General features: G+C 60.4%; 1 protein-coding gene across 16 annotated transcripts in view; it reads left to right on the top strand.

The window, feature by feature from the left end:
* MYT1L (myelin transcription factor 1 like) overlaps positions 1-19451 on the top strand; it is a 293521-nt gene extending 274070 nt beyond the window's left edge. For 14 of the 16 annotated variants that reach the window (XM_070428611.1, XM_070428614.1, XM_070428609.1 and 11 more), the window contains 7 exons: positions 3538-3600; positions 6398-6481; positions 7689-7910; positions 13421-13512; positions 15539-15642; positions 16406-16549; positions 16956-19451. In XM_070428611.1, coding sequence (XP_070284712.1) covers positions 3538-3600; positions 6398-6481; positions 7689-7910; positions 13421-13512; positions 15539-15642; positions 16406-16549; positions 16956-17096 — 850 coding nt within the window. In that variant the 3' untranslated portion in view covers positions 17097-19451. The remainder of the gene's footprint in view (positions 1-3537; positions 3601-6397; positions 6482-7688; positions 7911-13420; positions 13513-15538; positions 15643-16405; positions 16550-16955) is intronic. The other 2 variants (XM_070428621.1, XM_070428619.1) reach the window with 1 other exon arrangement.
* Positions 19452-25289: the final 5838 nt, after the last annotated feature.

Raw genomic sequence — 25289 nt, 5'->3', positions numbered from 1 at the left:
GGCAGGGCGTCGTGGCAGTTGGCTCGGTGCAGAGGTAGTGAGTTCTTCTCTGACGGTGAGGAGTGTGTGTCACGACCTCCGTGTCAGCGTAATCAGTGATGATCCTAGATGGGTCCCAGTAGCACCTGGGTTTTGGTGGCAAATGTGTAGAGGCAGCTGTGAGCAGGAGGCACTCTGAGAGGCCTGGCCCGGTCTCTGGCGTCTCAGATCTGCCGCCGCAGCAGAAGGGTTGGCTCAGGACAAGAGAACTCCAAGCTGTGAGTGGCCCTGCCTTTCCTTTTTAGATTTGGCCCAGATACCACAAAACTTAAACACATGTAAAACTTTTTTATTACGACTTTTCCATCACCATTCTTAAATGTCTATACAAGACCAGTGTTTCCAGCCAGATGATAACGCATGGTACCCAAAACTCTTTTCTTCCCGTTTTACTGAAACCCTGGGGCAAATGCAACATCACACGTCAGGCGCGGGTCCAACATGATTTTGTCTTGAAGTTCTCCACGAGGGGGCCAGGATGGATGCTCAGATCATCCGTGTGCCTCCTCAGTGGTTTTACCAGTAGTCCCTGTGGAGTGGAAGAGACGGAACATGTGGAGCGGGTGTTGTACTTAACACACCCTTGTATAGAGGGGCTTAAAATAGACTCGGTGCCACTGTCGTGGCAACGCCTGGCAGCGAGGAGGGCGCTGAGTGGCGGGCCCTTCCCGGGCCTCCAACACGCCAATGTGAGAACCTGTGCCTGCCTGGCAGGCAGTTTCCATAGAAACCAGTCAGCCTCCTCTGCCATTTCGAACCCAAGCCGAGCGGTGCACGCTGCTGCCACGCTTTGTCTACGGGATTCGGATCCCGCACAGCCGCCCCTCCTGGAGGGGACGTGTGCCTGGCTCGGGGGTGCAAAAGGGGTTTTTGCTCATGGCTTTTGTAGCCGTTATCGGGGGCCCTGGGGCTGGCCCCACCTGAGCACCAACACCCCTTTTGTTAGGTAGACAATCACGACCTCATTCACCGAGGGAAGAAAACAGAATTTTGAATGTTGAGATTTCTTAGCTAGGAAATTCGCATGTAGCTCTGAGTTTCAAAAGCCTTACAGTCTTGAACAGTAACACACAGGTGAACAGGCAGGGCTGTTAGAAAAAAGGAGTTTTGGGAAACCATTCTGGGCCGCCTGGCGTGGCCCCGGAGCGCAGGAGGAGGCTGTGCTGGGGACTCGGACATGGCCAGTGCAGGGAGGAGGGGGGAGGGACCCCTGCGTCCCCGGAGCTGCTGGCACCCCTCCTGCCCCTCTGCACTGAGGTCAGACTGGGGCCAGCCTGGTGAGGAGGAGGAGTCCTGGCCACTTGGCAGTCCCCCCCTCCTTCCGCCCCCGCCCCCCCCACCTCCCGCAGCCCCGCAGCCAGCAGGGGGCAGGCCAGCTGCCTACCCGGAGACCCTGGAGATAGAAACAGACCTTTTCAGAAAGCAAGGCCTCTTTCTAGGAATGAAAGCTCCAAAAATGAGCCAAATCGGTGTTTTGTTTTTATGGTGATAAAGGCATTTTAAATGCCTCTTTGTTAAATCACACGATGCATTTGTAAATGGCTTCATCACATAGAAACGACTGTGAAAGCCTCTTTATAATTAGTCAGACCTGACTTCCACGTGCCGGGTTTTGGTTGTAATGCCTCACTCTAAACTTGAACAGAATGTCACTCTCCTCCGGCGCATAAAGAGCAGCACATGGAACTATGTCTACTCGTGTTAAAATGAATGCATTTTAAATAAATTTTCACTAAGTTCTTAAGTTAGGAAAAATTTAGGATTTTTTTAAAGCGAAAAGCAAGGCCAAGTGTGTGTCCCTGCCGGTGGGAAGATTCCTGCTTCCTGTACGTTCCCATGGCAACTCCTGCGGACCCGCTCCTGTCAGACAGCCTCATGCTGCAGGGTCCCTCCCGGGGCTCTGGGCTCGCCGTCCGGGAGGCGCCATTGGACAGCACAGCTGTCCGGCCATCGCTCAGGCAGTGACCACTTGGCCGTGACAGAACAGTCTTGTGACCAGACAGAAGCAGCTGCCACCTGGACAGCGGCCGAGGCGGCAGTCAGATCTCCGGCTGTTTCGACCCTGATCCTGCTTTAACCTCTCATTGCTTCTCGCTGTCCTACTTTAAAGATCCCACCCCCGTGCCCACCAGCAACTTCTCTACGCCCCTCGCTGTCACTCTGTAATTCTCCGACAGCACACGCTATAGCTTAAGCTTGAACCTCAGGACAATATGGCAGCTACCAATTTCTACACCCTCAGACCTAGACTTATGTTTCCTCTCTTGGGGCTAAAGGAGAATTTGACAGCTTCTAATACCAAAAATCGTTGATACATCCAACTGGCAAAGGATGGCATTCCCAGCGCTGAACGCAGTCCAGGCTCACGTGTCTCCCCTCCACTCCCCACGCTCGTCTGACCGTGAGGACGTCCGTCTGTGTGCAGGTCATGCACTGGTCTCAGCACCCGGACCAGGGAGGCGCCCTGAGTGGGAGGCACACCTGAGCCCTTAGTGCAGCGGTTCTCAACCTGTGGGTCGCGACCCCTTTGGCGGTCGAACGACCCTTTCACAGGTGTCGCCTAAGACCATCCTGCATATCAGATATTTACATGACGATGCATAACAGTAGCAACATGACAGTTATGAAGTAGCAACGAAAATGATTTTATGGTTGGGTCACAACATGAGGAACTGTATTTAAAGGGCTGGAAGGTTGAGAACCGCTGCCTTAGAAGCAGTGGGCATCTGTCCAGTATTTAAAATTTGTGACTTTTGTCCTCAGTTTTTACATTTCTGGCAGGAACAAATGCAGCTGAAATGGCTTAAAGGGAAAATGTCTTTGCAGAACCGTCTGGTATTCTTGGGAGGGCGTACTTAGGAAGTGATTTGGAGGAGAATCGCTAAAACGTTATCAGCGCTCTCCCCCATAGTGCAAGGCAGTGCGGTGGAGAAGAGTGGGCGGCCTGGCTCGGAGGTGAGGCAGAGGCCGTAGGTGCCGGAGCCAATCGAAGCGCCTTGGCTGCCTTGGCCCTGATGCTCCATGGTCAGCTAAAAGGAACGAGGGCGGTCAGGTAGAACTACCTGCCCAGTGGTCTGGTGGGTGGAGCTCACCCCCAGGGCCAGGGCCGGGTGCTGCCGCACTGGCATCGGGTGACCAGTAGAGCATCGTGTCCTGGGCACACATGTCTGAGGGAGAGCCTTGCTCCACGTGTGCGCTGGGTGCTGCCAGGCCTGTGGTGCCCGCCTGCAGCGGCTCCAGGGACGGGGCGGCCGGGTCCTGGAGGGGAGGCTGCAGCAGCCAAGGTGCTGGGCGTCAGGGCCCCTGGAGAGCGTCGCTGGGGTTGGTGTCTGTGGTGGTGGGTGAGCCAGGTCCCTGCAGCCGGAGCCGCACTGCAGGCCCTCCTCACGCGGGAGCGTGCGCATAAGGGAGCTCGCTTTCTGGAGAAATAAGAAAGTTATTGTCCAGGGGATTTCATTCCTTTCAAGTAAATTGCCCTGTTTGTGTGTTTAATCATAGGTGCCCCACCCCTGGCTGCGACGGCTCTGGCCACATTACCGGCAACTACGCTTCCCACCGAAGGTACGTGGGGCACTGTGCTCCCCTTGAAACCGTCCTTTCTTGTCCCCCTCCTGCCGGGATCCTGCTGCCGGTCCTGGCACCCACTGACCCCACTGGTACGTGGTCACACGAGCAGCCGTGCCCTGCGGGGCCACTCAGAGAGCGAGCGCCCCTGGGGCAGCCCAGCCCCCGGCAGAGCTCTCTCTGCAGCTGGCTCCACCCACAGCAGCTCTACAGGCAGCGGTAGCGTGTGTCCGTAACTGAGAGAGAAGATCCAGGAAGACTTAAGACCCCTGAGGACAGTCCCTGTGGGGCAGGCTCTGACACCCTCACAATTCAGATTGGAGCCACAGGCTGCACAGTCCTGTCAGCTGGGCCGCAGAGCTGACCCCACAGAAATGCTGAAGCTCACACGTCACGTGCGGTCACTCCCCAGGAGGAGGCAGCGTCCACACGTGGCACAGAGTGGCCGTCCCGGGGAGCAACCGCCATCTGGGCGAGCCGACACTCGTCCACATCCTGTGAGCGCCCACCAGGCCGGGCCTGTGCCGGGAGCAGATTGAAAGAGGCTTTGGTGCGATGTCGGCGCAGGGTGGGCCTTGGCCCCGTGGTCGGTGCAAGAACCTCCTACCGTGTTCAGGGGGAACAAGCCAGCGCGGAAGGACCAGGTCTTTCTGAACGGAGGCCGTCGGGTGAAGGACAGCAGGGCCGCAAGTAAACAATGGACAGCAGTGGGCGCTGCCGGCGGCCACTCGCCGCAGCTCAGCAGGACGGGGCTGTCTGGCAGACAAGCCTTCTGCTTGAGTGCCCCCCGCCCCCCCCAAACAGAGAGTCAGGACGCCAGAGGCACGTCCGCCCACACCGCCCACTGCCCTCCAGGGGAAGGTCGTTTGCACAGAGCCGTGGGGCTGGTCGGCGGGTCAGAGGTCAGGCCCTGCAGCCACCCAGTGACCACACGGGGGATGCTCGCTGGCTGGCACAGCTGTTTCCTCGCCAGGTCCTACTGCCCCCCCCCCCCCCCCGGGCTCCTGGGGTCCGCCTGGCGCTGCCCACGTCCTGGGCTGGAGAATTCATTGCTGTGGGAGCCACTGCAGGTGCTGAGCAGGTGCTGCTGTGGCAGCCGGAGGTGTCCACCGACGTCACCAGTGCTGCGGTCCCCGCCACGGGCCGGCGTCAGGACCAGCCTCCTTGCGCTGAGCTGGTTCACCAGGCGTCTTAACGGAGAACCTCAGGGTCACCTCCAGAAAGCGTAGCCAGCGTCAGGTCATTGGTTTAGAGCAAATGCAGTAAAACTAGACCTAAAACTCCAGTTAAATGTAAAAAGTCAAGCAGGCGAGTTGCTGCAGCAGCAACACCCGAATCCACGCGCTCTGAGGACCAGGGGGACCGTGTGGTGGCGCCGCGGGTACAAGCACACGGAGGAGCTGCAGGGAAACGGGTGTGAGTCCTGCTGAACGCGTGGCGGGGAACTCAGCCTCCAGGACACGCAGCCCAAGTCTAGGAGGCCGGGTGGCTTTCCGCACAGAGAAGGTGGGAGAGAGACGGACTGGAAGGGCCTTTGGCGCAATGTCCGCTCCCACCGCGCTAGGCCAGGCCTCCCAAAGCGCACATCGGCGTGAAGGGCCACAGCCAGGGGACAGAGCGGGCGCCGGCCAGTGAGGGGAGAGAGGCTCTGGGGCAGCTGGACGGGAGGCAGGAAGGGCCACGGCCTCAGATTCCCGGTGGGACAGAAGCCCCTAACAGGACGGGTTAATTCTGTTCAAGTCACTGCTCGAGGGTCCCCTGTGGCCCCTGCAGGTCCGCAGAGGAGGGAGGGGGTGAGCGGCAGAGTCTCCTTCACGTCCATGTGGACGCACAGACGAAAGAGAAACACGCTGTTCGGAAAGGACGCAGCCTCATCGGAGAGCCGCTCCTCGGGAGCCTGAGGGACACTGGAGCCCACGGCCGCCCGGAGGCAGCGCTGCCCCTCCCAGCACACAGCGCCCAAGCTCCCGCGGCTCCCGCGGCTCCCGCGGCTCCTGCGGCTCCTGCGGCTCCTGCGGCTCCCGCGGCTCCCGCGGCTCCTGCGGCTGAGGCATGAACTCCCACCTCCCTCAAACCAGAGTGACTTTGCTGGGTTTAACTTTGGAATCACAAACAGACCCACTCTGGGAGAAGGTCGAGGTCCCTGAGCACTCTCTCTGCCCACACCTGGCGGGCCTCCTGGGCTCCTCTCGCCTCCAGCTGACACGGGGCCTGCTCGCTCTGGAGTGCAGGCGAGGAAGCTGAGACTCGAGGGAGAGAAGGGCCTGTCCTGGGCACCCCCCCCAGCATCTGCCTCCGAGCCGCTGCCCACCGTGAAACGGCAGACGGTCTCCAGCTGCTGGTCCTGCAGGGCGCTCCATGCTGGGTGGGCAGTGAGCAGCGGGTTTTCATTTCCACGTTTTAAGCAAAAAAACAGGAGTCTTTAAATGTTGATCAATGCTTAGTTTGGCTTTTCTGGGGGTTCGGCGCTCAGTTGGTGGTAGGAAAGCTCTCTAGTTTCCATCAGCATGGAAATCAGCAAGAAGTAAGTCATCTGGAGAGAGCCACCAGGCTGAGCGTTAAAATGCCGCCCGCCCGTGAGAACAGGCCCCGCGCTGCGGGCCGGTGGCATTCAGTGACGGCAGTGCCGGCGCTAGGCCGCCACCCCTGCAGGAGGGATGCTTGGAGGGCACAGAGGAGCTGCGCCGGGAGGACCCAGATTTTGTTTTCGTGCGGGAAGCGGGGCTCTGGAGAGAATGCAGTCAAGGAGCCGAGGCTGGTGAGGGGGGCGTGCTGACCTCGTGCTTCCCCTCAGCCTTTCAGGGTGCCCGCGAGCCAAGAAGAGCGGCATCCGGATAGCACAGAGCAAGGAAGACAAGGAAGACCAGGAGCCCATCAGGTGTGCGTGCGGGGGGGGCGGGGCCACAGGGCAGGTGCGGGGAGCAGGTGAGAGTCGGTGGGGAGGACACGCTTTGGGGTGTCAATCAACTGCAAGGTCAGATCATTTAAACCCAAACTAAATGGGATGTCTAAGTTGTAGTTGATGTAACAGGCGAATACCCATCAGTTTGATGTTCTGAGTAACTAAGCTGTGAAGCGTCCCTCTTCCCGGGGGCAAAACACAGCCTCTTCACGGGAAAGGCAGGTTCATGGAAGTAGAGGAAGGTATTGAACACAGGATCAGGGTGAGCACTGTGCTGGCATCTGGCTCGTGGAATCATGTAGCTACATCCACTCTCAGCTGGACCGAGGCTCCTGGCATGTGGGGCCGGAGCCAGAGTGTCCGCCCTCCCACTCACCCAGGCCTTTGCCCAGAACCAGTGCCCAGTGAGCCTGGATCTCAAAAATCCATATGATAAACCTGGTGCTGTCTCCGTGAGATTTTAACCTCACTCAGTGCCTTTGCAAAAATTGTTATTAAAATAAAAATTAATTAAAATAAAAATTATTAAAATAAATTAAAATGTATCAAAATAAATAGGCAATGCAAATTATATAGCATTAAAACTTTACTGTTTTAAGAAAAAATGCAGGCCAAACCCACAGCCTGGGGCCTGTGAGGAGCCGTGAATTCGCCCCAGGTGTCTGCGGCCTGGCTGTGTGCTCGGCCCTGTGCTGTCGTGAGAAGCTCCAGAAGCACCATGAGCCGCTCGGAGCTGCAGCACCAGCCCATCGCTTTCCACTGATCCCCCAGGTGTCCCCGTGGCCTGCTCTGTGCTCACACTGTCCCAAGGGCCTCAGTTAAATCCTCTCTCCCGCTTCCGGAGAACATGGCCAGACAAACAAACGTGTTCTAGCTCCTGAGAGAACACGAGTTTATGAAATAGCCTTTTGGAAAAACACCCTGCAGTTCCCACTGACTTGACATATTTCCTCCATCAAAGCCGTGGTTCTGTCCAACGGTGGACTCGTCAGCAGACTCGGGCCCTGGGCGGGTGTCTGCGAGGGTGAAACACGCCCTCGTCCCACTGGTGGTGTCATCCACTCACGTTTCCCGTCCGTGTCTGGCCCGAGACATGAGTGGAGTCAGGTGATGCCGAGTTGCTGTAGAGCCACCAGCTGTGTGCGGCCAGGCAGGAAAGCGTGTCTCCTCTGTCTGCTCTCAGGTGCCCCGTTCCCGGGTGTGACGGCCAGGGCCACATCACCGGGAAGTACGCCTCCCACCGCAGCGCCTCCGGCTGCCCCCTGGCGGCCAAGAGGCAAAAGGACGGGTACCTCAATGGCTCCCAGTTCTCCTGGAAGTCGGTCAAGACGGAGGGCATGTCCTGTCCCACACCCGGCTGCGATGGCTCCGGGCACGTCAGCGGCAGCTTCCTCACGCACCGCAGGTGAGTGCCCCTGGCCGGCCTTCCTGGAGGTTGCGAGGGCTCAGGCACGACAGGTGTGAGAGCGCACAGCTCAGCTCTCCCCTGTGCTGAGGACCCGAGGCGGGAAGGAAGGAGACCGGCTCCTGGGAGAGCGCCCGCGTCCCAGCACAGCCACACTGGGGAGCGGTGTCCAGGGGTCGGGCCACGAGTCTCTGCAGCCGCAGTTACTCATGGGCCCCCGGGGATCAAGGCTGGTCTTGGGCACAGGGCCTCGCCTTGAATGCCTGAACCAAAGATAGAGCAGGAAGTTTCCAGAAGAGCCGTCGACTCTTCGTTTTAATTTGCTTCGTGCAAGAGGAACTATATGCAGGCAGGTGGCCTTGGAAGAAGAGGCCTGTTCTGTTCAATCAAGTGGCCGAGCAGGCTCATTGCAGGAGGTCAGAGGTCAGTGCGGCCCTGGGCTTCATGTCCTGGCTTCACAGAAACCAGGCTGCGGGGTGGTGAGGAGGAACTGAGGCTCCTGCTGGCCCTGCAGACCCCAGGCTGGGGCAGGGGGTTCCAGGCTGTTCCCTTCCCTGCTCTGTCGTGCTGGGTGCACACGGTGAGCACCGGGCAGCCAGGCTCCACCTGCAGAGCCACACCCGGCACGGAGTGCACCAGAGCTGAGTGCAGCCACAGGAAGGGGTGTGCTCAGGGATATGCAGCAATGAGCTTCATGTTCTTTAAAGATTTTTAAAAATTAAGACAGTAATTCTTAATTACTCAGATAGAAAGTTGAAATGGTACCAACGGGGTACGTGGGCCCAAGGGGAGGAGGAGACTTCTGCTCCCTGACCTCATCTCAGCTCCTGTCCAGGCGCAGCTCACCTCTGAGGCAGGCAGCCAGTCTCCTCCCGGAAAGTGCCCTGGGGCAGAGGCTGCCTTGGCCCTACAGCTTCCAGGTGCACACACCTCCCACCATAGCCCCGCCCACCCTTTCCCTCCTCCTGCAAACAGGGCACAGTGTATCAGATGTCTGCACAGGCAGGCCCGGCAGGTGGTGGGCATCGTCCTGGGATGGATGACCCACCCACTGGGAGCTCCGCTGCCTCCCCCCCCCTCTCCCTGGGAGCTGGGTGCCCGCTAACTGCCAGCCTCCTTTCTAGATGTGGGTGGTACCAGGACAGGCCTCCTTCCACAGACACTGCAGGGGCTCCTGCAAGCACACCCTAGACACAGTCCTAGAACCAAAACGCTAGTTTACAATGTGACAAGTGGTCACCAGTGCTCTCCTTCAAGTTGTCGGCTGGGAGTTAACGGAGGCTGTGCAGTGGGCAGTGGGCTTCGTCCATGGCCCATGGCCTCGCGCTCACTGCTACGCCTGTAGGGCCCAGCCCAGGGCTTTGGCGGGCAAGTGTTCAAGGAGCCGTCATTAACGAGACCTACATATGTCACGACCTGCTCTCCAGGGAGGGGAAGCCCCATGGCTGCTCACTCAGCCGCCCCTCCAGGCAGAAGGCCCAGGAGCCTCGGGCCTCAGTGACGTCCTGTCTGCAGTGAGCAGGAGGGTGGGCCTTTGCTCCCTCTCGGAGCGACCGTCGTGGCCTCTTTCACCAGGACCACAGGTCCAGGCAGAGGACACCAGTGGGGATTCTGGGTCCAAGCCGTTCCCACTAAAGACCCTGACGATGAGTCCTCAGAGCCCCTTCCCGAGCCCGGCCTGCGGTCCATCGTCACTGGAGAGTCGGGAGGGATTTGAATTCACTACCCCTTGGAGGATGGCTTCCCGCTGGGTCCGTCGGATGCACCTGGGAGCGAGTTCCTGGCACCGCCCTGTGCTGACCGCTGACCGCTGACCACTACCCTGAACCAGCTCAGAAGCGCTCGCTCTTTCATCAGCGAGTTAGTGTCTGACCGTGAGCACTTGGGAGGGAGGAGCTCAGATCCAGCAACTGTCAAACTGTGAATCCCACGGGGCTGGTGAGAGGGAAAGGCTGCAGGTCACAGCTGGGCTCCCTCCCCACAGCCCTAGCCACCACCACGCCCCCCCCCCCCCCCGCCCCCGGCGTCCCTGCCAGGCAAGCAGCCTCTGTGCTCCCCAGGACTCCCCGAAGCGCGGCCACGCACCACCTCGTTATCCCCCAGGCCCAGGGCCAACTTGTTAGTGTGCTTGGTCCCGGCCTGAGCCCGCAGGCCCGGCAGCCTGGGCCTCCTAAGGCCCAGCGGTGTTCCCACTGGCACTCAGGAGCCCGCCATGACCTGCTCTCCTCACAGGGGGCCTGCCGGGCGCGGCTCAGGTTCCCTGCGGGCGCCCTCTGAAAACCAAGCCTGAGGAGGCCACTCCAGAGCCACTAGGACCCCCCTGGGCAGAGATAGCTCAGACTCCAGGGCGTCCGAGTCTCCGTGCCATGGGGTCCCCCGGAAGAATCGCTTTCCCACACGTCCTGCCACTTGCCCTGATTCACCGTGCGGCTCGTATGCACACAGCAGTTCTGGTCACACACTGACACCAAGAGGAGCCTGTGGGACTGGGACACGCCTGGACTCGGAGCACAGCGTCAGCTAAGAACTCGCTGTGTGCATCCCTGAGCCGCCCGGACATCCCCACAGATGGGCCCCCCACATCTGGGGGCCATAAGTAGGTCCTCTTTGCCTCTCCCGGCTTCTGCCGGGGCCAGAAATCGCTGGAGGATGCTTCACCTCAAGTCTCTGCCCGTCGTCACCTGGCCTTGTTCTGTTTGTGCCGCATGGCCCTCCTCCTACGGGGACGCCAGTCATGGGCCAGGGCCCCACCGGACCACCCTCCTCCATCTGGACGTGATCACGTTCCCAAACACGGGCCCCGTCACGGTCCTGGGCACTCGGACGTGGGCTGGTGGGGGCGCAGCCCAGCGAGGACGGACACTAGACCACGTGCTGACCCTCGTGAGAGACCAGGAGGCGGCTGTGTCGGCTGCTGGAAAGTTCATGGTCAGCAACGGGGGCTGGCTGCGGCTCCTGACCACAGGGCCGGCCCCATCCTGCTGCTCCAACGCCTGGCACAGGAGCGTCCATCTTGGGGTTCCCTCTTGTCCCCGATGAGGAGCGGCTCCTGCGGACTCAGCCTCCTTTCCTGGACCCGGGAGCCTTCACTGAGGGTGTCATGGGGGGGGGGGGGGGGGGACAGACGGCGAGGGAGGTCATGGGCAGTCGTGCGAAGGAGGCTGCGTGCACCTGGGTGCGTGTCCTGGGAGCTGAGCACACGGGGCCTGTCTGGGGTGCTCACCCTCTCCCCACTTCCCTGGCGCTGAACACGTGTCCCACCCCCACCCCCAGTGGCTCTCAGATGCTTCCTTCCTCCCACGGGCAGCCGCACACCCTGGGACATCTGCTCGCCAGCTGTTTGAGCTGTGACGTCTCCCGAGGGAAGGCCCTTCAGGGCAGTGTCCAGGGGAAGGCCCCCTGGTCCCTGCCTCTCCCCAGGCCCCTGGGTTCCGCCCTGGGGTGCCTGGTGCTGGCGCCAGAGCAGCCGCCTGGGCCAGGCGGGAGGTGCAGGACTGTTAATGTTGCTGCCCAGAACAGGACGGCCAGACCCGCAGTTCTGTGGCTTTGCAGGTCCACGCCCAGAGCGTTTGCGGGGGGCCTCTGGGCCTCCATTTCAGAACTGCCTCCCTGAAGCTCGCCTAGTGCCCAGGCAGAGACCAATGTGTGGCTTTTCCCCGAGCCGCCACCAGATGGCACTGCGCCCTCGCAGGGACCGCCCGGGAGGCCTGGGCCAGGTGTTCCAGACCTACCTGCAGGCAGGCGTCACCCAGTCACCGCAGGCAGGCGGATGGGGCTGCCTGCAGCCTGTTTGCACCTCACCCGCCTGAAAGCTAAGGGAAGCACAGACCAGTGGGTCCTGCGCCTCAGCGAGGTTTGGAGCCACTGAGCCCTTTGCTTCTTGCTTTGGCTTCTGTGCGCTCCTGTTTGCGATGCTCTCCCGGCCGGCGCCGCGCCGTAACGTAATCCTGGCCCCTGGGTCTCAGGCAGGAACTCGTGGAGGCACCCAGTGTGTGATGTGGATCTGCACTCACCGCTGAGCTCTCAGACCTGTGGGGTCCCTGAGGACGGAGGACAGGCCTCTGGGTAGGATGGAGAGACCACTAAGGATGCGAATGAGGCGGAGCCTGCGGCCCAGAGGCAGGGCTGCTGAGGTGGGGCCCTGGCCAGGGTCCTGCGGGCGCAGGGCAGACTGGCCCTGTGTAGTGACAGACTTGGGGAGAAGGGGGGGTCCACTGGGAGGGCGCATTCCCGGCTGCAGGCCGTGTGGCCCAGCGGGGACGGAGAGCGGGAGCTGGGCCTTGCAGAGGGACCCGTCTCAGAGGGCTGCTAGGACACAGCTGTGCTGGGAGAGGCGCCCCTCCAGGAGGGCGGCCCCTCAGGGAGTGCGGGGGGGTCGGGGGGGCTCTTGGTGGTGCAGGTGCTGAGGCCCAGGGCCCAGCGAGGACAAGCACAGGCGCTGAGGGGCTGGAGGAGGGGATGGGGCAGCCTGAGGAGCAGGTCAGCTCAGGAAACAGCCCTGAGACTGGCCACTGGACGGGCAGCCCTCAGAGGGCTCGCCTGGCCCTCGGTGCCTCCTGCCCCATCTGCTCCTGGAATCCTCTGGGGGTTGCCCTCGGGGATGCAGAGGGCTGGGGCTGGGGCTGGTGACACCCCTCCGGGCTGAGGGGCCGCTGCCCCGTCCCCTGCAAATCTGGAGGCACCATCAGCAAAGTCCAGGGAAGAGCAGCAGCTATGGAGACTCCTGACCCCGGGGCCGTCCCTCAGGACCAGCACCGGGCTCTGCGTGAGCTGCGAGCGGCGGAGAGCTCAGCCCCAGAACAAACGCAGGAAGGCCGGTCAGTGTGGGCACCGAGTCGATCCGGCCAATCGCAGATCTGCACCATCGGTGGTGGACGGATGCACGGTCCGCACAGCACGGAGGAGGACGCACAGTGGTCCGTCGGATATCACTACATACACACGTGTGTGCAGCTTCCAGTCACGTGCCCATGGCCCCTGGCCCCTGGCCGTGCACAGAGGGTCTTGTGAGGAGCCTCGCCCTGCAGGCAGACGAGGGGAGGGAGGCCAGCTGGGCCCGCACAGGGGCTCTGGTGCAGAGGACGCACACAGTGAGGAGGAGGCAGGAGGCAGGAGACCGCGGACCAGCTCAGCACAGGCCAAGCCAAGGGAAGGGAGGCGTCAGAACCAAACCCTCCACTGGGTGACATTGGCACTGGTTTCAAAGCTGTCAGATGAGATACTGACACTTGGAAGTGGCCTCCTGGGGGTGGGTGGCGAGGGGGTGCTTTGCCCTGAGAGGCCTGAGTGTGCAGGGAGCTCACTGCCTGCATCTGCTGTGTTCGCCTTCGGTTCAAATCCCACCTCGTGTCAGTGCCCACTGCCCACTGGGGGGTCCCAGGCCCCGCCGCCCCGCCGGTGTCCACATGGCCCTGAGCCACAGCAGCCGAAGGAGATGACGCAGTGACAGCCCCGCTCAGAACCGCATCCACTCCGAGACCCACGACTAACGATTTCCCGTCTGTCCCCAGCTTGTCAGGCTGCCCACGAGCCACGTCAGCCATGAAGAAGGCGAAGCTGTCTGGGGAGCAGATGCTGACCATCCGGCAGCGCGCCAGCAACGGTAACCCACCCGCACCACCCCTGCTGCCCACACCACCACCCATCCCACATCACCCACACCCACACCACCACCACCCCCACACCACCCACACCCACATCACTACCACCCACACCACCACCACCCACACCCACACCACTGCCATCACCCACACCACCCACACCCACACCACTACCACCACCCACACCACCACCACCCACACCACTACCACCACCCACACCCACATCACCCACACCCACACCACCACCACCACCCACACCACCACCACCCACACCACTACCACCACCCACCCCCACACCACCCACACCCACACCACTACCACCACCCACACCACCACCACCCACACCACTACCACCACCCACACCCACATCACCCACACCCACACCACCACCACCACCCACACCACCACCACCCACACCACTATCACCACCCACACCCACATCACCCACACCCACACCACCACCACCCCCACACCACCCACACCCACATCACTACCACCCATACCACTACCACCACCCACACCACTACCACCACCCACACCCACATCACCCAAACCCACACCACCACCACCACCCACACCATTACCACCACCCACACCACCACACCTACACCCACACCACCACCACCCACACCCACATCACCACCACCCACACCACTACCACCACCCACATCACCACCACCCACACCCACACCACCACCACCCACACCACTATCACCACCCACACCCACATCACCCACACCCACACCCACACCCACACCCACCCCACCCCGGCTCAGGACTGACCGCAGTCACAGGTCAGTGCTCGGTTCTCTCGCTTCACCATATCTGAGCACGATTAGAGACCAAGTGGGACTGACCAGGTCTGTCCCTTACGATAAAGCCTGTTAACCCGGGAGAGTCCTCCCCAAGCACCCATCACCTCCCCAGTCACAGCAGTGTCTCAGGGGTCCCACACCGGGGGTTCCAGTGGTTTCTCCCCAAGACTCCCCTTTGGTGCCTCTGCCCCCACCCAGCCTCCCCCAGGATCAGATTCAGGCCCCTCCGCTCGCCTTCACTCTGAGCACCCCAGGCCTGGGGTTCCTGATCCGTCTGCAAAGTCCATTCCTCTGAGTGCTGCCGCCCCATCGGCGTGGAGGACGTGCCAGCCTCGGGGACCTGCAGTTCCATCCCTGTGCACGTGCCCACTTGCCAAAAGTGACCTGTAACCCCAACCAGCACTCTGGCCCCTCCGGACAAGCGCAGAGCCAAGGAAAGTTTGCGTCCTCAAGCGCGCTCCTCGCCGAGTGAGGTCACCCCCCGCGGCCCCGATCAGTCACCGGGAGGGTGACCCTCAGTGCGGTCTGCGCACCCCAGCGGATGGTGTCTGGTTTTAGGGCCTTAATTGAAAGGAGGGCAGTGGTTGGGGACAGAAGGACACACAAACATGACTATTTTCTATCTGTATAAAAGGCTAATGTGCTAAGTGTCCACCCATCCGACCGGGCGCTATGATGCACACTGACCACCAGGGGGCAGACGCTCAATGCAGGAGCTGCCAAGCTGCAGTGACTTGGCAGCAGTGGTTCTCGGATGATGCACCCCGAAACCAGAGAGGAGGGAGCCCGATTCCTCGTGGGGCGCATCAGCTGTGGGTTATGTTGTTGCTGGGGCACTGTCAGCCCCGAATCTGGTTACTGCACACTTGTGTTTGTGTTCCACACCCTGTACAACAGCAACTTTGCAGAGTGCCCTCTCGCACTCCGGGACCCCTTGGGGGAAGTTGGAGAGCTGGTTTTGGCCCGATCCCCACAGGCCGAGGGACCCTGTTCACTCCGCAGGCTCCAGGGAGGGACCGCGGGAGGTTGGCTCCAGGGCATGTCTGGAGCCATCTCTCCCAGTCCCGCCCCATCAGCCACCTCCTAATTAACTTCCTTTCAATGTGCATGAGTCTGTGCACCGGGCCACTCGTCTTAAATAAGAAAACTGGGAATTCTCACGTGGTTCCCTGAGCAGAGTTGTAATGCACTTGGTTTATGTTCGCCGGGGCAGGGATAGAGAATGACGAAGAAATCAAACAGCTGGACGAAGAAATCAAGGAGCTGAACGAGTCCAACTCACAGATGGAGGCCGACATGATCAAGCTCAGGACTCAGGTCAGTCTCGCCCCTTCCTGCCCCCTGGGCTCCAGCCCCTTCCTGCCCCCTGGGCTCCAGCCGCTCCTGCCTCCTGGGCTCCAGCCGCTCCTGCCCCCTGGGCTCCAGCCCCTTCCTGCCCCCTGGGCTCCACCCCTTCCTGCCCCCTGGGCTCCATCCCTTCCTGCCCCCTGGGCTCCATCCCTTCCTGCCCCCTGGGCTCCAGCCCCTTCCTGCCCCCTGGGCTCCACCCCTTCCTGCCCCCTGGGCTCCATCCCTTCCTGCCCCCTGGGCTCCAGCCCCTTCCTGCCCCCTGGGCTCCATCCCTTCCTGCCCCCTGGGCTCCACCCTTTCCTGCCCCCTGGGCTCCAGCCGCTCCTGCCCCCTGGGCTCCACCCCTTCCTGCCCCCTAGGCTCCAGCCGCTCCTGCCCCCTGGGCTCCAGCCGCTCCTGCCCCCTGGGCTCCAGCCGCTCCTACCACCTCTGGGACACAGGCCAGGGACCAGCACTGGGAGGTGCCCTTTGTCTTTCCTCTTTTTCCCTGTGCTCCCCCACATCGGTCTCTGCAGGTTTAGGGGGGGCGTTGCTAGAGCCAGTGGCCATCGGTCACCTGGTTGCTGGTGTTTGTGTGGGATGAGCAGGAAGGCCAACCCCTTAAAATGACAGATTCTTAACCTTTGAAGCCTTTTATTTAAGCAAAGAGGTCCTCTCTTTGCATCGGTAGACGTGCCCCTCCCTGTGGGGCGGAGCCCAGCTCCCTGTGTCCACACTTTGTGCCTCTCAGATCACCACCATGGAGAGCAGCCTGAAGACCATCGAGGAGGAGAACAAAGTGATCGAGCAGCAGAACGAGTCTCTGCTGCACGAGCTGGCGAACCTGAGCCAGTCGCTAATCCACAGTCTGGCCAACATCCAGCTGCCGCACATGGTAAGTGACCGAGTCTTCTCCCTGCGTGCCCACCTGGCCAGCCCCTGACCCACAGTCTCAGATCCAGCTGCCGCCGTGGTAAGTGACTGAGTCGGCTCCCGACTGCCCACCTGGCCAGCCCCTGACCCTCAGTCTGGCTGACACCCAACTGCCGCTGTGGTGAGTGACTGAGTGCAGGCGGCACTGGTGGCTGCCCAGCCACCGGGAGGAGATGTCGGAGACACCGCCGTGGCGCTGCCTGCTTAGAGCGCTGGTGGCTGGTCAGGGCGCCCGTAGAGTAAGTGTGCTCCGAGGAGGCCTTAATATGATGCAGACAGTGGCCTAGGCTGTGATGCTTTTTATGCTGATGTGAATTCCTATTAAGAAAATAAAAGCTGTGTATGAACTACTATTTAATATCTCGTAGGACCCAATCAATGAACAAAATTTTGATGCATACGTGACTACTTTGACGGACATGTATACAAATCAAGATCGTTATCAGAGCCCAGAAAATAAAGCCCTCCTGGAAAATATAAAGCAGGCTGTGAGAGGAATTCAGGTCTGACCAGCTGCTCAGTGACGTAGTGGCGGAACCTGCTAGAAAGGACGCCTGTCGCCCTGCTGCTGCCCCGCCCGAGCGCATCCGTGCGCATGTCTGTCCGAGTGTCCCGCCCAGAGACTCCATGGCCTCACGTCCCGCCCTCACAATAGCACCTGCACATAGTGTGGACACATTCACGTTGCGTACGTTTCCCATGAGCCGACATAGTGTGGTTCTCCATGTCATGTTCATAGCTGCTAATGTATGCACATTGGGGGGATATATATATTTCTGAAGAGGTAAGCTGATCACAATAGAGTGTACATTCTTTTTAATGCTTAGCGGTTACATGTTTTAGTATTTGAACTGAAATGGACAAAAAGAAACGGCTGTGAATGGCCGTGAGGCGGTGCGGCCGCGTTTCCGACATCGTCATCTCACCTCGTGTCGGAGGATTTCATGGGATTTAAGAAGTACATTTGTGTGCATATTGTTTCATAGCAAGAATTGTTTGCAAAAAAAATGCTTTATTTTTGAACACTGCTTGGAAATATTATGTGATTTTTTTGTTTGTTTGTTTTAGGAGGATGGTGTATGGTGGGGGCAATAAGTGAGGTTTTTTGCATTCCAAGGAAATGGCATATGGATTAACTGTAAGAAATGAGATAAGTAATTTGTTGTAAGAACATCAAGCCATGGACACTTGGCAGAAGATGCAAAGCAGCTTACGCAGCACTTTCTGGTTTGCTCCTGAGTGGCAGGTGAGACCTGGGAACAGCTCCCGCAGGGGCTGCAGGAGGCAGCGAAGACCTCTCCCCAGCGAACTCGAGCCGCCCTCCCCGCCCCTGCCTCCATGGCTCTGCTGCAGGGAGGCCTGGCCAAGGAGCCCGCGCTCGCTCCGCTCAGAGCTCAGAGCTCACTTGCGAGTATTTATTCCCCTCCACCTTCAACACTGTCGTTGCTGTTGTTATTATTTTGCGTTTGGGGCATAAAGGAAAGGACTTGTGAGTCTTCGAGTTACGGGACTGGATTTTCTGCTGGATTTGGTGGCAAAGCTGCTCAGAACCCTGTCTCCCGTGACTCGGGCTTCGGTGAGCCTTCGGCCGCGTTGAGGGCTCTCCCCACGCTCTGGAGCCCGTCCAAGCGGGTGTCCTGGATGTACTTCAGCACTTTCTCTGTCGCGAGCTCCCCCGACGTGTCTGCCCCTGGAGACCACCGTGTCCCCGACGACCCGAGACTGACCGGTCTGCCCCGAGGACTCCCGGCCGTATCATGGCATCACTTCCTTCCATGTCTAGATGTCACACAGGAAGTACAAAAGTACTTTAAAATTTTGTTATGAAAAAAAGATGGGTTTTGTAAAAATTAAAAAAATATTTTTAGCAGAACAGGACTTACAGGGTCATTGTCCCCACAACGTGCCAGTCGACTATTTGCACTCACCTGTCCTCTGTGTCCGAGCAGAGGTGTGCAATCCGCGTCCCAGGCTCGCGACGCCGGCCCGGAGGACCCGGGGCCCGCGGGCGGACCGGCGCCACGCTGAGGGGGCTGCCGGGCCTCCCACAGACTCTGATCCAATGCCCGACCTCGTGGACGTGTATATAACCACATCCCAGCGGCACTTTATACGCTCACTGTACACACACTCCATTCTCACAAGGACTCCCGTGACGAGCTGGGAAAAGGTGTGTCATGACCGGGCTCCGCAGCTGCTCGGGGCCCTCTCTGTTAGCGTGTAGTCGTAGCTGCCACGCTCAGAATTGCCTTCGAGAGCTGACGCCAGGGCCAGCACCCGCTGCCACGCCCCGGCCGCCGCCGCTGTTCATATCGGCATCTGCATCCCGTGTGTCTGCAGCTTCTCGCCATATAGTGATGCTTCTCGTAGAGTAATAGGTAGTCTCGGTTTTGGATTCTTGTTATCACCTGTGTACAATGGAAAGGGGTTTTAAGCACAAATCTGCTGCTCACCTAACATTGGTAATAATATCCAATCAGTCACCTGTGATATTATATAGGGGATCACAGTGTCTCATACTAGAATGCTGACCTTTCATATGGAATTATCGTGAGTCATCAGAGTTTATTTATTATAACTTATTGTTCATATTCATTTCTAAGTTAATTTAAGTGACCATTTATTAAGACAGAATTTTGTATAAATATTTATTGTGCTCTGTGGAACTGAAGTTTGATTTATTTTTGTACGACACGGCATGGGTTTGTTGACACTTTAATTTTGCTAAAATGTGTGGAATCACGAGTTGCAGTGATACTTCATTTTTAAATTGTGGACTTTGTACAAACTTTGTCATGCTGATGTTCACACATCTTTCCTCGAAATAAAAGGTGTTGCCACATTTGTAGCACGACGGATCTCTAGCTGGGGTCTGTGTCTTCTTTCGGGGCCGCACCATTTGGGTCCCAGGTGGGCACAGGGCCCCAGGGGGAGGGTCAGCTCTCCCCCTGGTGTCACTGCCCCGGCCCCAGGATGCGTCACGCGTCTCCGTGAGATCTCTCCCAGGTCAGGGACATTCTGAACAACACCCACACCCAGGAGGCCTAGGGGCACCCACAGCGGCTGTCCGCGGCGATCCCTCCTGCTCTCCCTCCTCACGGCCCTCGTCCTGCCCTCATTCCAGACCAGCTCAGGTTAGTGCGTCCCAGGACCTCTGCTCTCGAGGCGCCGCTCCTCCTGAGGGCCGCCCCCTCGGGGACAGTGACCTGAGGCAGGGGCAGGGTCATGACCCGGGAGGGCTGTGGACACAGGTGCCTTGGCTGCGCCGCAGCCGCTGCGGCTCGGGGTGGTTTTTGTTAAATTATTAACAAGCAGAAGGTGGACCGGTTTCCTCTGTAAACCAAGAGTCATGGGTACCAGACACCTCCTCGGAAATGCAGGCGCTAAAACATCATCCACGACCCCGAGAAAAGGCGCTAAAATGAAAACGGATGCATGTCGGTGCTGGTGGCCGTGACGGCACCAAGGTCTGAGGACGGAGGGTATGGGCCTGGCCGGGCAGCTCCCGGGTCACAGGGGGCGGCCTGTGAATGCGGCTCCACCCCCTGCACTTCCTTATGCCGGACGGACCTTCCTATGGGAGTGACTATGGAATCCCCCCAGATTTCATAGTTCGAAACCGAAGCCCCAGTGGGATGGTAATGGGGTGGGGACTTTGGAAGGTGATGAGGGATGGGTGCCCTTGTCCCAGGGGAGCTCAATCTCTCCCCCACCCTCCCCTCAAAAGCAGTGCTACCTATCACCCCACTGCTTCCAGCCAGAATTCAGCAACCCTCCTACCAGCCACCAGGAGGACACAGACACACCCCTGTCTGCACACCTGGAGGACACACCCATCAGGCTCACCTGGAGGACACCCCCCATCTCTGCACCTGGAGGACACACCCCCATCTGCGCACCTGGAGGACCCCCCCCATCTCTGCATCTGGAGGACACACTCCCATCTGCGCACCTGGAGGACACCCCCCATCTGCGCACCTGGAGGACACCCCCCCATCTGCACACCTGGAGGACACACCCCCATCTGCGCACCTGGAGGACACACCCCCATCTCTGCATCTGGAGGACACACCCCCATCTGCGCACCTGGAAGACACCCCCCCATCTGCGCACCTGGAGGACACCCCCCATCGGCGCACCTGGAGGACACCCCCCCATCTGCACACCTGGAGGACACACCCCCATCTGCGCACCTGGAGGACACACCCCCATCTCTGCATCTGGAGGACACACCCCCATCTGCGCACCTGGAAGACACCCCCCCATCTCTGCATCTGGAGGACACACCCCCATCTGCGCACCTGGAGGACACACCCCCATCTCTGCATCTGGAGGACACACCCCCGTCTGCGCACCTGGATGCCGCCCTCACTGGACACAGGACCATCGGGGGCCTGGATCTTGACCTCCAGGCACCACCATGGTGAGGAGGAGACGCCGGTTGCTTTGCCGCCTGTGGGTTCTGTTGCACAGCCGAGCCGGCGGCAGGAATGTTAGTGTCACCATCAGCGACGTGCACTTTCTCCTCCGCACAGAGGCTGTTTGCTCCAGTTTGGAGAGCTGATGGTGACTTCACACACGGAGTGTCTGTGAGGAAAGCGCCCAGAGTGCTCCAATAACCACAGGCTCTTTGCAATAATAGACAAGTTTCCCTTCATTTTATTATTTTTTGAATCCTCACCCGAGCATATTTTCCCCATTGATTTCTAGAGAGAGTGAAAGGGAGGTAGGAGGGTGGAGAGAGAGAGAAACCTCGGTGTGAGAGACACATTGATGGGTCGCCTCCCGCATGCGCCCGGACTGGGGCTGGGGCACCTGCCCTTGACCAGGACTCCACATGAAACGCTTCAGCCCATAGGCTGACGCTCCAACCGCTGAGCCACCGGCCAGCGCGACAGTGTCCCTTTCATTGACTCTGGACATAGAGCCTTCTGTGCAGATGCTCGGATGACAGTTTCATAACCGAGTTGGGGTTGAGCTGGGACATGGGAAGAGATTGGGTATAAGCAACAGTCCAGATGTGTTTTTAAAAAACCATTTAACAGAAGTACGTTCCTGAGCAGAGGCATCGAAGGCAGTGAAGAGGGTACTAAGTGTGCAGCAGAAGGTTCTAGAAAATAAGAGGCTAATCTGCACGCATCCCCTGTGCCCAGGAGCTGTGCCTGCGGGTACCACCTTCCAGGGTCGTCTTGGCTTGGTCCTCTGAGCATCTCATGCAGGGCTGCTCCCTGGCCCTGGTGTCCACCATCGCTCTGACCAGAGCTGCCAGTTGCCACGTGAACAGCCAGACTCACACTTCCTCTCCTACCATCGCCATGGGAGCCCCTGCACTCAGCTCAGATGCTCACGGACACCCCTCGGTAACCTGCCTGTTGGCCGTGACCCCAGAACCAGTGCTTCCCCCTCGGAACGCCACCTTCTCTGCAGACAGGGCCCTTGCAGGTGGGATTAGTCAAGTGAGGACAGGGCCATCAGGGCCAGCTCATGGGAAGCAGAGAAAAGCCGTGAGGACAGACAGCGAAGCGCTGTGACCAGGAGGCGGAGTCAGCATGACAGCTGAGGGCACCGGGACCAGCGTCCCAGGAGCCCAGAGAGGCCTGGGCGACTGCACCTCCGGCCACAGGAACCACCCTGGCACCGGATCTTGGATTTCTGGCCTCCAGGCCGGCGGGAGAACAGCATGCGGTGCCGCCTGCAGCTCAGGACACTGGGTGGAGTCACCCACCCCTGGAGCCCCGCGTGGGGCAGGGAGAGCGGGGCGTCACGGGGACCTGCCGGTAAAGGCCCCTCCGGCAGCCAGGCCTGCGAGGGGACTGATCGCCCGAGGGATGGCCAGGCACAGGACCCTCACTTCCCCTCAGGACGGGTGGGGAAATGGCCAGAGAGAGGAAGGCCAGTGCCCGGTTGCAGACCTGGTGAGGCTGCCTCCCTCTGTTTGTTCCAAAGCCCACATCCGTTTCTGTATAAACCCTCACAGGTCAAGGGGGAGGAGGACAGGCGGCCTGGGCACGGCGAGGAGGTAGCAGGAAGTTCCGGCCGTGCGTCCGGGCACTAGCGCTGCAGATGGACACGGGGCGGTCCCCCAGCAGAGCCTGCCGACGAGGGGGCTTGGGGCCGGAGGGCGCCGGAAGCTCTGCACTTGACCCCAACCTGGTCAGCCAGGCGAGGCCGGCCACCTCACGCCCCTCCGGCCGGGGCTGCGAGAGAGGCCAGCAGCAGTGGGGTGCAGCTGCCCAGTAAAGGCCTGGGGGCCCCCAGAGTCCCCCTGGGGGGCACAGGTTAGTGCCTGGCACTGGTGGGGCTCCTGTCCCTCCCTGACTGGCTGCAGGTCCTCGGGCAGGTCACTCAGAGCCTCCCGCTCGGGTTTTCCGTCTGCACAACGGGCGTCCGCGGCCCCGGCACTGCAGGCGGCACAGGCCTTGGGTGCAGGTGTCTCCCCGAGTCTCCAGGCCTCACGGAGGCGGCTCTGAGGGAACTGGGAGTGAGGCGCAGCTCCCTCCACTCGTTAACCTTTGCTCCACTGTGTGGTCATCTAACCAACCAAACATGGTCAAGTGGCCTCAGTGCACCTGAAAGGAATGTTCGCTGCAGACAGGTAACAGGACTGGGCTGACCGTCGACCTGTGAAGTGGTCCCGGAGGGAAAGGAACATTCCACCTGGGTCTCGGCAGCAGAAAACCTCCTCAAAGGATTCAGGGAGGGTCCCATCCCAGGGTGCGAGGCCTCCACAGGCCTCTAGAGGGCAGACTTGGGAAATGAGGAACAAAGACCTGGATTCTTGCAGCTCAATATAAGAGCTCGTTACTGAGTGCAAATTCCTCCAGGCCCAAATCATGGCAGGGGCGGGGCCCCACCCGCTCCCCACCCCCACCCCCACCCCCACCCCCACCACAGCTCCTCACCCAACGCCCTGCACATGGCTGCAGGCCAGTCAGGGGTCTCCAGAGAACAGCAAGCACTATGGCTGGATGGTGGATGGTGGGTGGATGGGTGGATGGTGGGTGGATGGATGGATGGGTGGATGGGTGGATGGGTGGATGGTGGGTGGATGGGTGGATGGTGGGTGGATGGATGGATGGGTGGATGGGTGGATGGGTGGATGGTGGGTGGATGGATGGATGGTGGGTGGATGGATGGATGGGTGGATGGGTGGATGGTGGGTGGATGGGTGGATGGTGGGTGGATGGATGGATGGGTGAATGGGTGGGTGGGTGGGTGGATGGATAGATGGGTGGGTGGATGGTGGGTGGATGGGTGGTTGGGTGGGTGGATGGATAGATGGGTGGGTGGGTGGATGGTGAGTGGATGGTGGATGGATGGGTGGATGGGTAGGTGGATGGTGGATAGATGGGTGGATGGTGGATGGTGGGTGGATGGATAGATGGGTGGGTGGGTGGATGGTGGGTGGATGGGTGGATGGTGGGTGGATGGCTGGCTGGCTGGATGGGTGGGTGGGTGGTGGATGGGTGGATGGTGGGTGGGTGGATGGATGGTGGGTGGGTGGACAATGGAGGGATGGATGGGTAGAAGGATAAGTGGATGGACAGGATGTAGGAAGAAAGACTTTAAGGAGTTTGCTCGTGCCGTGGTGGGTGCTGGCAGGGCCCCGGCCCCTCAGGCGCCAGCGGACTCGCATGCTAGGAGCTGGGGCTACTGTCTCGGGGCAGAGTCTCTTCTCTGGGGTTTTCACTCTGACGACCTGACACTGAGGGCTGAGGCCACGACAGTGGAGGGTCTTCCTTCGTCCCGTGACGGAGAGCTGACCCGCACCAGCCTCCCCGACAAAACGCCTCCACACGACCCCGGGTCAGTGTCTGCTCTCCGGGCGCCACACCATGACCCCTAAAATCAAGGTCACCGCGGGTCAGGGGACGGCGGGTGAACTGAAGAGAGATGCTCGCCTACGGGGTGCAGTGGGCTGAGGGTCCCCCTTAGAATGGAGGGGCCCGGACAGGGTCACAGGTCAAAGCTGACTTAGTCTCTGTCCGGCCGGGAGGAGGACCCGGTGGACCCGGGAAATACGTGTCAAGTGTCAGAATGCACCTCCCGTGGCTTCACCCAACGCTGTGGTGACTGGAGTTTGCCTCTGTGACCTCAGGGGAGGGACGGGGCCTGGAGCACCCCAGCCCGCCCTGCACCGACAGGGCCTGGAGGTGGCAGGGGCGGGAGGTGGGCGGTTAACGGGCCTCGGGGCTCAGGCAGGCTGCCCAGCTCGTCTGTGTGTGTGTGTGTGTGTGTGTGTGTGTGTGTGTGTGTAGAGACAGAGCAGAGACAGGGGGGGAGGGAGACAGAGAGAGGGGGGGGGGGAGAAAGAGAGAGAAGAGCGAGGGAGCGCCAGCTTGGAAGCGCGCCGGGAACAGTAACGCTCTGTAACTTTCATAAAACAACAAACCCCTCGCACACATGTGGGAACCGCGCTTGGCCGCCGCCTCCAGCTGCCGAGGGCAGATCTGGGGCTGAAACCCTGGCCCCCGATGCCGGCTGCACGCCCGGAGCCCCGCGGAGGGAGGGGACGCGGCGGGCGACGTGGGGCCCGAGGTCCTCGCCCCGCCCCGCCCCGCCCCGGCCCTGGGGAGGTGGGGGTGGGACTCGAGGAGCCGCGCGCATGTGCACCGCCGGCGCCCCCCGCCCCCGCCCCCCGCACAGCTGGGACGTAGGCCGCCGCGGGGCGGGCGGGCGCAGTCCGGAGCCGGCCAGGGAGG

This window comes from Myotis yumanensis, unplaced genomic scaffold (genome assembly GCF_028538775.1).
Source record: "Myotis yumanensis isolate MYYU_CA2020_CCGP unplaced genomic scaffold, mMyoYum1.0.hap1 SCAF_11, whole genome shotgun sequence".
Taxonomy (NCBI): Eukaryota; Metazoa; Chordata; class Mammalia; order Chiroptera; family Vespertilionidae; genus Myotis; species Myotis yumanensis.
The sequence above is the reverse complement of the archived record's forward strand: the minus strand, read 5'-3'. Positions and strand labels throughout refer to the sequence as shown.